The sequence below is a fragment of the Poeciliopsis prolifica genome, unplaced genomic scaffold (assembly GCF_027474105.1).
Source record: "Poeciliopsis prolifica strain line A6 unplaced genomic scaffold, Auburn_PproV2 SCAFFOLD007, whole genome shotgun sequence".
NCBI lineage: Eukaryota > Metazoa > Chordata > Actinopteri > Cyprinodontiformes > Poeciliidae > Poeciliopsis > Poeciliopsis prolifica.
In genome coordinates this window covers 2,509,685-2,523,780 of record NW_026562382.1, presented here as the reverse complement: position 1 = coordinate 2,523,780, position 14,096 = coordinate 2,509,685, and the positions used below count along the sequence as shown (strand labels likewise).

General features: G+C 43.6%; 2 protein-coding genes across 5 annotated transcripts in view; one reads left to right on the top strand and one right to left on the bottom strand.

The window, feature by feature from the left end:
• sema5ba (sema domain, seven thrombospondin repeats (type 1 and type 1-like), transmembrane domain (TM) and short cytoplasmic domain, (semaphorin) 5Ba) overlaps positions 1-7,806 on the bottom strand; it is a 190,348-nt gene extending 182,542 nt beyond the window's left edge. For all 4 annotated transcript variants that reach the window (XM_055031592.1, XM_055031593.1, XM_055031594.1 and 1 more), the window contains exon 1: positions 7,549-7,806. The gene's annotated coding sequence lies outside the window, so the exon portion shown is untranslated. The remainder of the gene's footprint in view (positions 1-7,548) is intronic.
• Positions 7,807-11,259: 3,453 nt separating this feature from the next.
• The window catches only part of pdia5 (protein disulfide isomerase family A, member 5), a 58,794-nt gene continuing 55,957 nt past the window's right edge, over positions 11,260-14,096 (top strand). The window contains exon 1 of the mRNA XM_055032189.1: positions 11,260-11,341. Coding sequence (XP_054888164.1) covers positions 11,276-11,341 — 66 coding nt within the window. The 5' untranslated portion in view covers positions 11,260-11,275. The remainder of the gene's footprint in view (positions 11,342-14,096) is intronic.

Below are 14,096 nucleotides of genomic sequence, written 5' to 3'. Positions count from 1 at the left end.
TTAGAGTTACAACCACAAGGAGTCACAGTTAACTAGAACTTATGATCTCAACCCAATAGATAGACCGACCCAGGCCAACACTGGTTTCTAGAATCAGTGTCAAGATCCAGAAAAGCTGTTTTGCCATCTCATCGTCACTCTGTCAGCTCCTTGCTTTTTGTGCTGTTTGTCTGTTTGGCGTTCTGAATATATTCGGACAAATGAAAATGCGTCTGTATCAATCGCACTCAGTGATACGGGAAATTGCTCAATTTAAGTCTCCGTAATCCAGCCTTGAAAACCAAATAAATCAACCTTCTTTACATGGCAATTGTTGACTCTCAGTAGATGCTCAACGTCCTTAAATATCCTCAGTGACTTCTAAAGTAAAAAAGAGCACTCCAATGTCTTTAAAACTATCTATTAGCCCATAGAACTCAAAGAAACCCGCAGTAAAGGGGTATTCTAGCAGCGGAACGAGAACAATGTTCCCACCGTCCCCACAATGAGCACAACACCCATCTTCCAACCCAATCCTCCGGGTCACATCAAGCTTTGAATAAGTTCCCTTCCTAAAGCTTCTGGGGGTTTTCAACCGTGCATCCAGAGCATCAATGAAAACAGTGTGTACCCCCAGCCACCCCCACCGCCACCCCTACAATGGCCAAATCAACTGTGGGAGCACTTTCTTTTCCTTTCGCCCTTCTTTTATTCTCGTCCCGCTCAGACCATGCCAAGGTTCAACAGAGGAGGGACGGCAGAAGGGGGAAAAAAACAAAACAAAACAAAAGGCGCATGCCTTCACGTCCGCTTCGCATGCACACAAAGGGGTAAAAAAAGAAATCCTCAGATTGCTCAGACATGCGCGCATGCGTACATGCACATGCGAGCACCTCGAATGAAAGTGAGAGACAAATCACTGAAATGATTAAGTTCAAGTTAAAGGATGCTCTTCTGCAAATGATTGTCCAAAATTTCTCACTGGGGTTTTGCTTGTTCGGACACTAAAGTCATCTGTATTTGATGATTTAACCCTGCAATCTGGCTGCACTCTGGTGTCTTTGGAGTTTTTTGTGTCCTCGCTATTCAGACAGAAACTACTGTTGCATAAATTTGCAAGTTTAAAAGGCTCAGCCCAGCGTGTTTTATGCCCTTAGTAGTGCATTGTTCTCTAGCCTATACCTTTTCTTTGTGTAGCTGCGCGGATGGCGACCAAGGATAAATAGAAGTGAAACAAACACGATGATGTCGACGCGACAAATTGAGACTGCTGGGTCGGATCAAGCGTTAATTAGCGGCGTTGCAGAGAGAACGCGGGAACGCTCGCTTCCATATCAGATTTCACAGACAGCGAGGTTGTGTGTCAGAGCAGAGAAAGGCCAGGTTGCAGACAGAGGGAGGCCTGCGAGGAAAGGCCTCCGCATTCAGGAACAATGAGATCCTGGGAGACTGACGGGACTCAGACAGACAGGGTGGAATTATTCATTTCAGACCACCGGCTTCCCGCTTTAATTGTCCGCTGATTACGAGCTGCACTTTCTCCCTCAATGCCCAAAGACCAATCACACATTTTTATCTGGTTGTTGTTAAGGTGAGCCACAGCCTACAAGTTCTCTACTGACAGCAAAACTGGCCACGGGCCGCCACGACGTGCAGCAAAATAAAAAAGCTGAGCCGAATCCGAGAGCGAAACTCCTCACTAGGAAACAGCCGAGGAGTGATTTCATTTTGAATAAAGCGAGGGGAGCTCAGGTACAGGACCTCAATCAGGTTTTGGAGTGCGTGCGAATTGAAAATGGCGACATTTGTGCCACCGCTGTGGGACAACATAATCACATTCAGGTGAACCAGCTCTGCATTCCCGCTGTAAAGGACAGGAGGATATTGAGGTGAAAAGCTGCCGTCTCAAATCATAGCGCCCGAAGCTATCATTTCAGATCTGGTGTCATGTTTACATAAGACTGAGCAACACACCCTTCGATGTTGTCCTGAATGCACAGGACAACTTTCAAGAGACGTCTCGCTCTGTGTGCGTCTTCCTTCTACTTAAACGCCTGAAAACGAAAGAGGAGGACGTCTACATCGTAACTAATTACTAACCTCCTTGGGGAAAACCACACTAAAGTGCTATTAGACAAAAAAGTATTTCCATCCATATGTTTTTCCACATGTGTCATGACACAAGAGAGTAGCTGAAAGCAAGGTTTGATAATGAACCACTCTTCTAAGCTTCAGACATTTCATTGACCTTTGTTCAAGACATGAATAAGAGAATGGCACAACTGAGCCTCACCATCGTCTCCCTATGCTACTCTGCTCGACTCAAATCTCGCTTCCATCTCACTTCCATCTGTGCTTTCTCCTATTCACTTGGATTCCTCCAGTAAACTATGAACCGAACAGAAGGAGAAGTTGTACACAATAAAGTCGATTTTGTGTGCCGTTTTCTAATTGCAGTTTGTGGTTTTGGTAACACTGGCAGTGGAAGTGAATGGAGCCATTCAGTCTGTTTCAAATTCTGAACTAATATTAATAGCTGTCATTTTCTTTGCAGTGGAGGACCGATGTTTACAATTTCTGGTGAGATTCATTGGGCCAAACTACATACGTCATGGGCAAATGTTAGCGATTAGGTAAAAGCAATCATTTCTCAATAGTCAAGAACCTGGACTCTATGAGCAAAGCAAGCAGCATTGAACCAGGGGCTGGTTGTTGCCAGGCCAGGCCTGACATCTTGGCAAGCCATGGCCGTCCACCTAACCCAGGAAGATGAGTAGGGAGAGCATTAATCAAATATTAATCAAATGTAACCATGTGGTCCATGGTAACTATCGAGATCCATTGCTCAAGTGGTGAAACATCTATCCTCCACCAATCTGCCTCATATCACAGAAAACTAACACAGTACATCACCTTGAACACACCATTCCCATGACATAAATGGTGGGAAGATAAGGTTAAAATTTGGCATTGACAGGGGAAAGAAGTAACGAAGCCATTCAGTCTGTGTTGGCGGACTGAATGACTTACAAACACTGAGCAATTAAAGTCGGAGCAAGAGAAATGTATGAGTGATTTTATTGCTGGCAAAGGATCTTATGAGGAAACTCCCTGCGCAGTTGTTTACATTTCTGTTAGCAATGGGGCGAAATGTAAAACTTCCACAGAGTTCACACCTCAAGCAAGCAATTGTTTCTCAATAGACAGGGGTCCAGACCCTCTGTATGAAGTGAAGCATGGGAAGAGGGGCTGGTTTTTACTAGGCTGGGTCAGTTGATGGAAAAAAGCTTGGAACTAACTAAGACAAGGAAACAGAACCTGTTACACGTGATTGGAAAATGAACTGGAAATTAAACCGCGAGCAGACCAACGACCCTAAACATACAGTCACAGCTCCAAAATCGGAATGCCCTATGAGAGACTTAAGTACTGAATCTACAATCTTTTCACATACGCTCTGTATTTAATCTGACTGAGCTTGAGCTCTTTTGCCAAGAATTGGCAGATATTCCTGTCTCTAGGTGACCAAATCCAGTAGAGTCACACCCCAAAAGACTTGCAGCTGTAACCGCATCATGTAGCGATTCTGCAAATTATCGGCTTCCATCCAGCATAATGATTTGTCCCTAACAACCAAAGGAAAAGAAAGTGACATTTGGTCCACTTGAGAGGCAGCAGATGTTCTGAAAACTGTTGGACATAGATGATACGTTTCCAAAGAGCTTGAGAAATGCCATGCTGTAAAGACAATCTGCTTCAACTTTCTGACTCGCGTTGGCTCGGCGGGTGGGAAAAGCTACACCTGAAGATGACAAAAGAAGTCACCCCACGCTGAGATGAAGCATTGTTTTTTCCTCGAATTCCTCAAAGCGCTCGTGAGAACTGGTGATAAGAGCCGGCGAGAGGAAATTACACAAAGAGCACGGCACTAGACTAGACTTAATCATGCCTCTTATCTGCATCCGTCTGTTATCTCTTTAGACAGACAGATTCGCCGCAACACCCACACGCTTTGTGAAGGTCAGACCGTACTCCTCCTTTTGTTTTCAGGGTAATTTCAGATGAACGGGAGGACAGATCAAGTTCTCCTGGCATTAAACTTTCATAGCCGTTTGTCCCTCTCAAATCATGCCCGACAACAAAAAACAATTTGAATGGCACGGTTCACAAACGCATCATTAAATTTCGGGTAAAGAGGCCGCTGCCTCGTCTATTCGACACTTATCATATTTGTTAATGGGGATGAATTATTCATGCCGGCGTCAGATGACACGCAGATACGAGCTCCTGCGTGTCATTGAAACAAAACAATCCTGCAAGCTGTACAGCAGGGACAAAGCGAGCCGGGAAAAAGGTGAAAGTAGAGAAAGAAGTAGTCCAGGAGGCTGAGAAAGGGGAGAATGTTGGAGTGTTTTTGGGGGCGCTGGTTTCGTACCCCTCTCACCCAACCCACCCAGCCACCCCTCCGGCCCGGACCTGTCAAGAGACCCTCATAAGTTCATCAAAGATGAAAACCTCTTTTCCCTTTGAAAGAAAAACTAAAGGAGGCTCCTAGGCTTACAAAGGCGTTAATCATCCATAGGACAAGCATGTGGGCCTGACAAAACCAGGAAGGAATAAATGAATATCAATCAAAAGTTGCGGGGGAATATTTGTATACATGGCATTCATCGCACGTGTTGACGAGCGAACAAAGCAACAAAAACCGAAGTCAAGCCAACTCCACAGGGTACAGATGAGGCTGTTAAAATGTATGGCTGAATATGCATGAGGATGGGATAACAATATGATTTGTCACTAAGTCAAGATTAATTGATTGATTTCATGCCACCAAATACTTTTCTCTGCGCCGCTTCTGAAAAGCACGGTTGTTTCAAAGCACAACAGGGGTTGCTGCCAAAGGATTTTCAAAGGGTTGAGTCACCCCAAAATGCAAAAGGCCAGTGGAGCATTCCATGAGTTGGACGATGCTGTCGTCTGAGATTTAAAGCTATGAGCTAGGATTTCCTGCAAAATAACTCAGATTCATTTTCACATTTTGATTTTAACCCAGAGGGGAAAAGTTTTCTTTTATGCTTTGCTATGTTGTTACCATTAATTAATCTAGATTGGAGAAACACGTCTGTCTGGTAACGTCACTCAAGAAATAGAGCAGCTGATTAACGTTCTTTATAGATTGACCATCTTTGTTTTTCTATCTGTTTTTGTCTCTTCGATCTCAACTTCCTTCCATATTCCTGCTTCAAAGATGTATCGAGAGTCAGATTTGAAAACACAGTTGGGGTTGGGGTTAGGTTTAGGGTCAGTCCTAACCCTAAAACAGGGGAAATTTGGTAAACAAATAAAAGCAGCTTGTTAAGACAGCAGAACAGACTGGAGTGGAACTAATAGTGGTTCAGAATCTGTCACATATGATTTGTCACGAAGAAATCGATCAGTTCGATTTCTTACATCTCTGTGTTGGCATTGATTCAAATGCAAGCAAATAAGAATTAGCAGGGTTCTGTTTGTTTGTTTATTTGTTTATGAATTTCGAGAACTTTTTGTAACTTGCTGCTGGTACGTCTGAAATCTTCCCAAAGTGGTGACAGTAAATCATTTCTTCCCCCACCCTATTCTTCATTACTCAGCTGCATTACCTTTAAAAGTGGCCTTTTATGGAAGACAAACGAGCAGAAATAAAAAATGAAGAGATGATGCTACGACGGCCAGCAAAATTACAGGGGGCCGACGGCCCTCCCAGCCCCCTTTGGCACCATCAAGCAATTAATCCAAAGCACAAACTTGTCCAGCTTTGCTCCTGCCACGCTCGGTCGGATTTGAAAGCTGCTTTGCTCCTAACGAACCCAGCATCAAATTGTAACGTTGACGCCAAACTACAACATTTCAATGAAATTCTGCGCACTCCGCCGTTTGGATAAGGCCGAAATTGCCACCCTCAGCAGCCCCGAGCCACGGTCCTGACACGTGTACAAAAAAAGTTGTTTGATTCAAAGAAGACAGGCAGGAAATGGAGCAAACCTAAGAGCCAATGGCAGATAAAAGCTTGTTCAAAGGTGCTTGAAATGTAAGCACTTTTAGATGGGAAAAGTCACCCGAGCAATCATCCGTGAAAGCAACCAACTTTATAAATGTCTTTATTCATTTGGTGGACCTTTGCTCCACCTCAGTCGAGCCTTTTTTTTTTTCTGATTCTGTGCTAGTGAACTTCACCTGGCAAGGTGCAGCACAGTACCGCTCAACACTGCCCTCTGTCGGGGGCTTCGAGGAAAACCTCCAAAGATTCAACTCCCCAGTAATCAGCTTCAAAAAAACAAAAAACAAAAAACATGCAAGGAGAGCTTCTAATGCTTTTCTTTTCTTCTTCTTCTTTTTTTTTTTTTTTTTTTTTTGGAAATCACGTTCAACCTTTCTTTTGTCGTATCATTTGCAGTCTCTCCCTGTTGGACATTTATCCTCGTTTAAGGATCGGAGATGAAGCGAGTCTGGACCGGATCGAGGAGAGACGGTCCAGATCCATCCCGAGTGACAAGCTCACGCACACAAGACTTTCCGGGCTCCAGCGTAAAGCGACGTCAGCCTCGAAGGTTGACCGTCAATTATTATGATGATGATTATTATTGTTTTCTGAAGGTAAAAGGTGAAACACGTGTGGCGCTTTCTACACGTCCCGCGCGTAAAAGCTGCTTTCCGCAGACAATGAGAAGAAAAAAAAGGCCACCGGATTCAATTCATCATGCCTCAATTGCAACAGCAAGACAACGACGGGCGTCAGTCAAAACGAGAGTTTGGATTTGTGTTAAGACGGTCCGTGCCGCAAATGAAGCTTCAGCCGCATCCGCACACAAATCTCCGTGCAATAGTTGTTTTTTTTTTCTTTCTTTTTTTTTTCTTCTGCAGCCCAGTTCCTGAACTGCTATTCTCAGTGGACTTCAGGAGCACAAAGTAAGTTTGAGACAGCGCTACTGTGGGGCAGGCTGAGGCTCCTGCAGCCCACAAATGCGCCTCTGATCCTGGGATGAAACGTGAGTGGAAAGTAAAACCGGCCAGGCATAAAAAAAAAATAAAAAAATTAAATACTATTCCCTTAACGACACCTTGACATAGAGAAAAAAACGACCCGAAAAAAAAAAGAAAGTGAGAAAAATGTTGTAGAAAGTGTTTGCGGGTTTTATTTTATTAACAAAAAGAGCAACAACAAAAAAAGAAAAAAAAAAGCTAATTATGCACACGGCATTGTGCTGAAGGAGGGGAGGACTGGAGGGGGGCATTGGTCCCGAGAGAGACGGACCCCTCTGCATGCCTGAATAAGGGCTCCAAAGTGGCCACACCATTACTGACTATGGGTGGCGTGCATGCAATAAGCGGCTCGTTCGCTGTGCAAATAGTAATGACGATGATAATTAGAAAAACAATGCCTCGGTGCCTCGGTTACGTTATTTTCGCTCCCGAATGCAACACTGATGCAGAACCACACACCCGAAAAAAGTGCTTCTCGTCCCAGGCAACAAGAAAACAAAAGAAAAGTGATGTTTTGGGGTTTTTTTTTTTTTTCTTCTTTCCTCTTACCTCTAATGCGGGTTGTATTCCTCTGGACCGTGAAAACAGAATAATAATAAAAAAAAAGAAGCCAGTCGGATAAAAATACAATTAAAAAACAATGATAATAAAAAATAAAAACAAACAACCAGGAGGGAAAAGGGGGTGGGGGAGTAAGTGGGAGGGGGCTGCGTAAAAGATCTCGCACTTTTCTGCAGCAGGAGCCAGAACAGAAAACAGGTTCTACGTGCTGCTCCCTCGGCCACTGCGCGCTCCTCTCCGAGAGACCTGCAGCCGACAACTGCGCTCTCTGCTCCTCCGTCAGGCGAAACCACCGGGCTGAGGAGGGGAGGGGTAGGCGGGGGGAGAGGAGAGGGAACCGGGGAAGGAGAAGAAAAGGAGGGAGGAGGCTGTGGGAGGGAGTGGAGAGAGAGATGGGGCCCAGATTTGCAGGCGAGGTGTGAGTGGGAGGGGAGGAGCGGCGCGCGCAACCTGCGAGAGCTGGAGGTGTGTGCGCGCGCGTGCGTGTTGTGTGTGCGTTATCAAAACATTTTCGTTTTGATAATGTTTGTAATAAACGTCTTTATTACAAACATTATCAAAACAAAAAGGGAAGCGGCTGTGATCAGGGCTCGTTGCCGTTGACGCTCTTATGTTGCTCCATACGGCTCCGTCGCAGCGTCTCGATGTGTTTGGCCCGGAGCCAGCTGTGTTGTGTGTGCGTGCGTGTGTGTTGTTGTGTGCGTGCGTGTGCGTGTGCGTTGGTCGCTGCGGGCTCCAGACCGGATCAGGATGAAGAGAGCGCCCGGGGCTTCTGAGAAACGATTTGGCCCCTGCATGTTGGATGCTGGGGTTGCGGTGGGGGGTCCCGCTGGAGCCTGTACCTGCGGTGTCTGGGCTGGGTGGTCGTAACCTAGCAATTGAACTCCCTGGGTATCAGGGAACCTTTAACAACAAACACAAGTTTTGTTTCATCTGCGCAAATGCAAACCAGCCAAGGTGGATCCGTTTGAGTCAATTCTGTCCTAGTCTATTCTGAATTATTATTATTTTTTTTAAGTTCATAGTTTCAACTTGTACCTGTTCTATTTTGGACATTTTAAAAAAAGAAAAAGAAATAAGCAAAACAACAAAAACAACAAATAAAATTAATTATTAAGTCTCTGTCAACAAAGCCATCCTTCAAAAAACAAGCACTAGTAAGACTGAAGACCTTTTGTCGTCCAGTTTTTGGTACACAGAGAGCGCGAGAAAAGAGCAACATGATAAATCATGCAAACAGAAATGATTGAGCTTGTTTTCATTTATGTATTGAACTGATTTATTATTTATTGCTTGGCATTTTAGCTCCGTTTCTTACTTGAATTAGTTGGATTCCTTCCAAAAGCCGAGCTTTCGGGACGAGGCCGAACATTTCCAGCCGTGTGGGAGCCAGGCCACCGACTCTTGAGTTTAGCTGCTTAGTGGTGGGTGTTTGGTGTCACCGCCCTGCTGGTACGTTGACGCTACTAATCGTCAATGCAGTGTTCTTATAAGTCTGAAAGCCTTACCTCGCGGGCAGATCGTGCGGACTGGTATCAAAGAAAAGCCACCAAACAGACAGGCAGACTGAAATCTCCACTCGAATTATGTTGGGAAATAGAGCCAGAAGAGATGGATGGATGGATGGATGGATGGATGGATGGATGGATGGATGGATGGATGGATGGATGGATGGATGGATGGATGGATGGATGGATGGATGGACCGCAAGAAAGAACACAAAAATAAAGTTTGTTACCATCGTCAACATGCAGTTTTTGGTAGTGAATATATATTTAATATTACAAGGCAGCTGTTATGTGTTCATTATGTTAAGATGCACCAAATCTAGGTGTAGAATAACAAATAGCTGGTTTCTTGCTCCCAAATGGACAGAAAGAAAGTGATAGATCAGAAGAGGAGGCAGAAATGCAGTCAACAACACAGGAAGACAGGAAAGGAGAGGGACAGCAGTCAGAAATAAACACAATGGAAGAAAACGCAGAGCAACAAATCAGAGAGAGGCCATTCAAATTCTTAGTGGACCTTCTACGCCCAAGTGACCCAGCAACCATATTCTATGTTGCAATGCAACATAGAATATGCTAAGGCATTTATCCAAAATTGTGGAAGCCAATTTTGGATAAAGCGCTGGTCGACCGTTGTGCTATCATTTCCTAAAAATGAGGGAGGAAGGTCTTTTCAGAAGAAATGGTATGAGACTGTATGTATAGAGGCTGGAGTATTCTCCCAGTTTAAATTCAATGTTTTGTTTCAGAAAAGTTCATGTGCCGCAAAATCACGGAAGACGACAGGATCAAACAGATGGAAGAACGCGTTACGGAAAATTAAAGAGCACCGTGCATCAGAGTCCTATATGTGTGCTGTGGTGAAGTAGAACACTTTTCAGGAAAAAAAAAACAATCAGTGGAGGTAGATTTGTCACAAGCTGCAAAAGACAAAGAAAAGCAGAGGAAGAGAGAAATTTAATCTCCGTTGATTTCCATTGCACTTTACCTGGCAAGACAGGGTATGTCGTTTAGAGGAGATGATGAGACTTCAGGAAGCCTAAATCGAGGCAATTTTTTTTTTAGAGCTTGTGGAGTTATTCGGCAAGTATGATAGTGTCATTAAATTTCACCTTGATGGGTTGAAAGAAACACTGGAAAGTCACAAAAGACCACCGGTCTCACCACTATCAAATAGAACGCGAAATGACATAATCAAAGCATTAGGTACAGGAGTAAGGCAAAAATGAAATAAAGGAAAGTGAGCTGTGCTACCGTTCTTATCGACCAAACCACAGATGTTTTCACACACGGAACAAGTGTCCTTTGCAGTCGGATACATGGACAACATGCAGATTACGGAGCGATTTATTCAGGTGTGCAACATCCAATCCACCAGCGGAGAAGTCCTTTAAAATCTGATTCTGGACATACTGAAGGGAAACGGCCTAAGAATGGATAACATCAGAGGCAAAAATTTTCAGGCTCAATCCCAACACTTTCAGAGTTCATTAAACTCTGAAAGTTGTGTGACTTTGCTAATATTCTAAATGCGGTTAGATGTGCCCCTTTGTTTTTGAGCACCTGCCCCTTTACTGGTCCTGCACGGCCCTGCATCGATAGATATAATGTGTTTGAGGACAAAAGTAAATTCAAATACATTCAGCATTTTTTATATGGTCATATAGATCACGGACTGCAAAAAATGAGTCCATCGAGTATAGCTCATCAAGCTGAAAGAAACGGTCCAAACAGATAAAAAACTATTGATTAATAACCCGCTACAGTCTAATTACATGCCACTACGTCTTGCCATATTTTGCTAAAAAGCATTTATCATGTAGTCTATCGTGTTCAGACTGGAGAGACAGAGATCGGTGGGGTATTTGGGCCAGCTCAAGGTGAATGGTTGCAGGTGGATATTATTGTTTTATAAAAGGTTTTCTTGGCTCTAGTGGCCTTTATTTGACAGTAGTTCGACAGGAAACAGGAAAGACATGCGGCAAATGTCGCCAGGCCGGGAATCGAATCCGCGACCGCCGTCACGAGGACTAAGACCGCCACACGTGGGTCGTGATTCGCCCCCGCGCCACCACAGCGCCCTTGCAGGTGCGAATGAGCTCCTTCCAGTTTGAACACGGACTACATTTCCCAGGGTGCTCTGCGCCTCGCCCGACAATCCGTGCAAATCGGAATGCGCCTGCGTATCCAGACGTGGCAACGGCATCATGGCCTCCTGGATCCGCTACAGGAGAAAGATGAGAGAGGCGACAATGTTCGCGCTGGTGCTGCTGGTGAGTGTGCCGGCCGTCCGTTTTGTGTCGCGGGGAGCTGCGCGAGCTCTGCGTGTGGCTGCAGCGCGCGCGCGGGGGCGGACGGCGCGCGGCGTTGCCTTCGGTGGAGGAGCAGAAGGAGGTCGGTCTGGTCTCCGGCGTGTCTCCTAGCCTCTCTCCGCGCAGTGGCTTCAGGGGGGGGAGGCGAAGTTGACAGCCGCTCGGCGAAGTTAGTGCCCCGCCGCTGTTACCGTACAGTCGGGGCGGGCATTGTCGCCGGTGTTGTGCGCTTCACCTGCAGACAGAGGGCGGGTTTCTGGTCTCCCGTGCTCCTCTGCTTGGTCTGAACAGTAAAGTCACAGCAAGCTGAACCACTGGGATAGTTGACTTCCAGTTCACCACACATACATACACAGCTACATATATGTTCTAGTGGAGTTAACAGAAGCAGCATTCAGTGTTTCAGGATCTGCTCTGCTCAGCCCTGCCAGCTTGACAGGCGGGGAAATGAAAGTATACAACTTTCCCATTAGCATACAGCAGTATATCAGTGTTGAGCAGAAGTGGCCTTTGGCAGCAGTACTGTGGGCCTTGCTTGGTTTATGGAGTAACTGGCAAGGCAGTATATGATGACTTACCTTTTCTCTTGAGATATCCGCCTATAGTTTATGTCAAAAGCGTTTGGTTATGAGGCGAAAAGGCCCAGAATACCAGAATCACAGAGGTTGCTACTGATCAGCTGCATTCACTCAGTTACACTTACTCCAGCAGCTTTGAAATGAATATTAAAGAGTGACTTTTATTCTTAAGTTTTGGCTTTAAGAAGGTAAAACTTCTTAAAGTAGTTTTACTGTGTCATATGTTTTACGGGAGTAGATGTTTTTATTCCCTAAAATGACATAAAATAATTTTAATTTTATTTATTTTTATCTTTTTTACCAATCCGTACTGATTTTACCTGAGTCTTATCTATGATCTATATAATAAAAAGCTGAACAAACGTTGTGGAAAATGTTTTTTTTTCCTTCTTGTTCCTCCTTCACGACTTGCATTTGGAGAAAAGCCGGACACATTGTTGCAACAGAGTAAAGACAAAAAATTATTTTTAGTCCACAAACGTGTTGTTTTCAGTTATGAAATTCCTGCAAAACTTGTGAATGAGGTCAAAGAGGAAGCTGTTCGCTAATGTAAGGATTTGGGTGTAAATTAGAACGAGAAAGTTGATTTTAATTGAATTTTGTTTTTCCATAATGATAAATAATAATTTAAAAAAAAGATAAGAAAAACATTCTCAAAACAGAATTTCATTAAAAAGAAAACATTTGTCAACACCAGCATTGAAAATACATTAAATGTGATGGATTCGATTTGGTTATACAGGCTGGGGATCCATACAGCTGTAAACCAATCTTTAAAACAAACAAATGCTTTCCGGGTCTGCTTCCTGTAGTGCTGCAGCTTTGACAGACTGTCGATGCATGGGTGTTTCTGTAAACTCATCTCTGTATGCTTTTGGGCAGTGGCAGTGTTTGCTATCTTGGCGACGGGCCACTGCTCTTTGGAGCTGAAAGACATTCATTAGAGTGCTTACTCTCAGCTATAATTGACAGAGTGTGTATCAGCAGTAGATGATGCAGGAAAGATGGTTAGGGGATGTAAAATCAACTTAGTAAGTAAAAAATATTTGTTTTTTCGTACTTTTATTGATTATCTCTTGTCCCAATCCTGGTTTTGAATGATAATGTTGACCCGTTAGGCAAAGAATATGAAGGTTCATGTCTATGCAGGAATTTATAAGAAATTTGACCGTTTTCTTGTTTCAGGAGTTTTGAGATTTCTCCCTTTTTATGACTGCATTAATATTGGCCCATATTAGATCTAACACGCCTGTTTTTGGGCTGTGGCTTGGCATTTATGACACCTTGAAAAGCCAGTGAAGTTGCAGAAAGGGATGAAGTGACTATGATACATATCTGCATTAGTTCGATAAGTAAACTGAATCGAAATTAATAACCGAATTTTATTTCCGTCTTGTTGCCGTTTGTTTCCATAGGGTTAATTGAAGCGTTTGGTTATGTGGTATCTGTTTGGTCATTGTCCGGGATGGCGACAATCGTTTCTTTCGTGGTGTTGAAAGGGTGGAGGAAAATATATAATATCGATAAATATCAGCTATAAAAGCAATATAAATATCGGGTGTTGGCATTGGCCAAAATATTTCCATCAGCGCATCCCTTTTTGAAAGTATTATATTTTGTTTAAGCACATCCAAACACTAGAAATCCAACCTAAGATTATTCTGAACTGTCACATGTGGTCACAATACTTCCACATATTGTGTATATTAAAAAAAGCAGATTATTCGAGTGACTATGAAGTGTAGTGGGACAAGGTTTATATGGAGAGTGGAGGAGTTTTGGCAACCGGATGAGGTCAAGGATGTCATTGTTGTTCAAAGAAAAGCTCACGTTTAATTATAAACCACCAGTGATGGTTGAATTAACGCTTTTCTTCTGTGCTTCTTTACACAGACATTCACAAAAATATAAAACATAAACTTGGAGAGAAAAAAAAAATCACAGAACATTTAGAGAGGCACCTAAATCTAATTAGACGTTAAAAAAAATTATGTAAGGTAATGGAAATTAAAGTTGAGACAGAAACCAGATTAAAGTAATTTTTATGTATATTTTTAAAATAATAATCCAATAAAACAACCAGGTTACAGCTGATACTTGGATTGTTCGTGTCAAATGTTGCATCTGTGTCACTGATG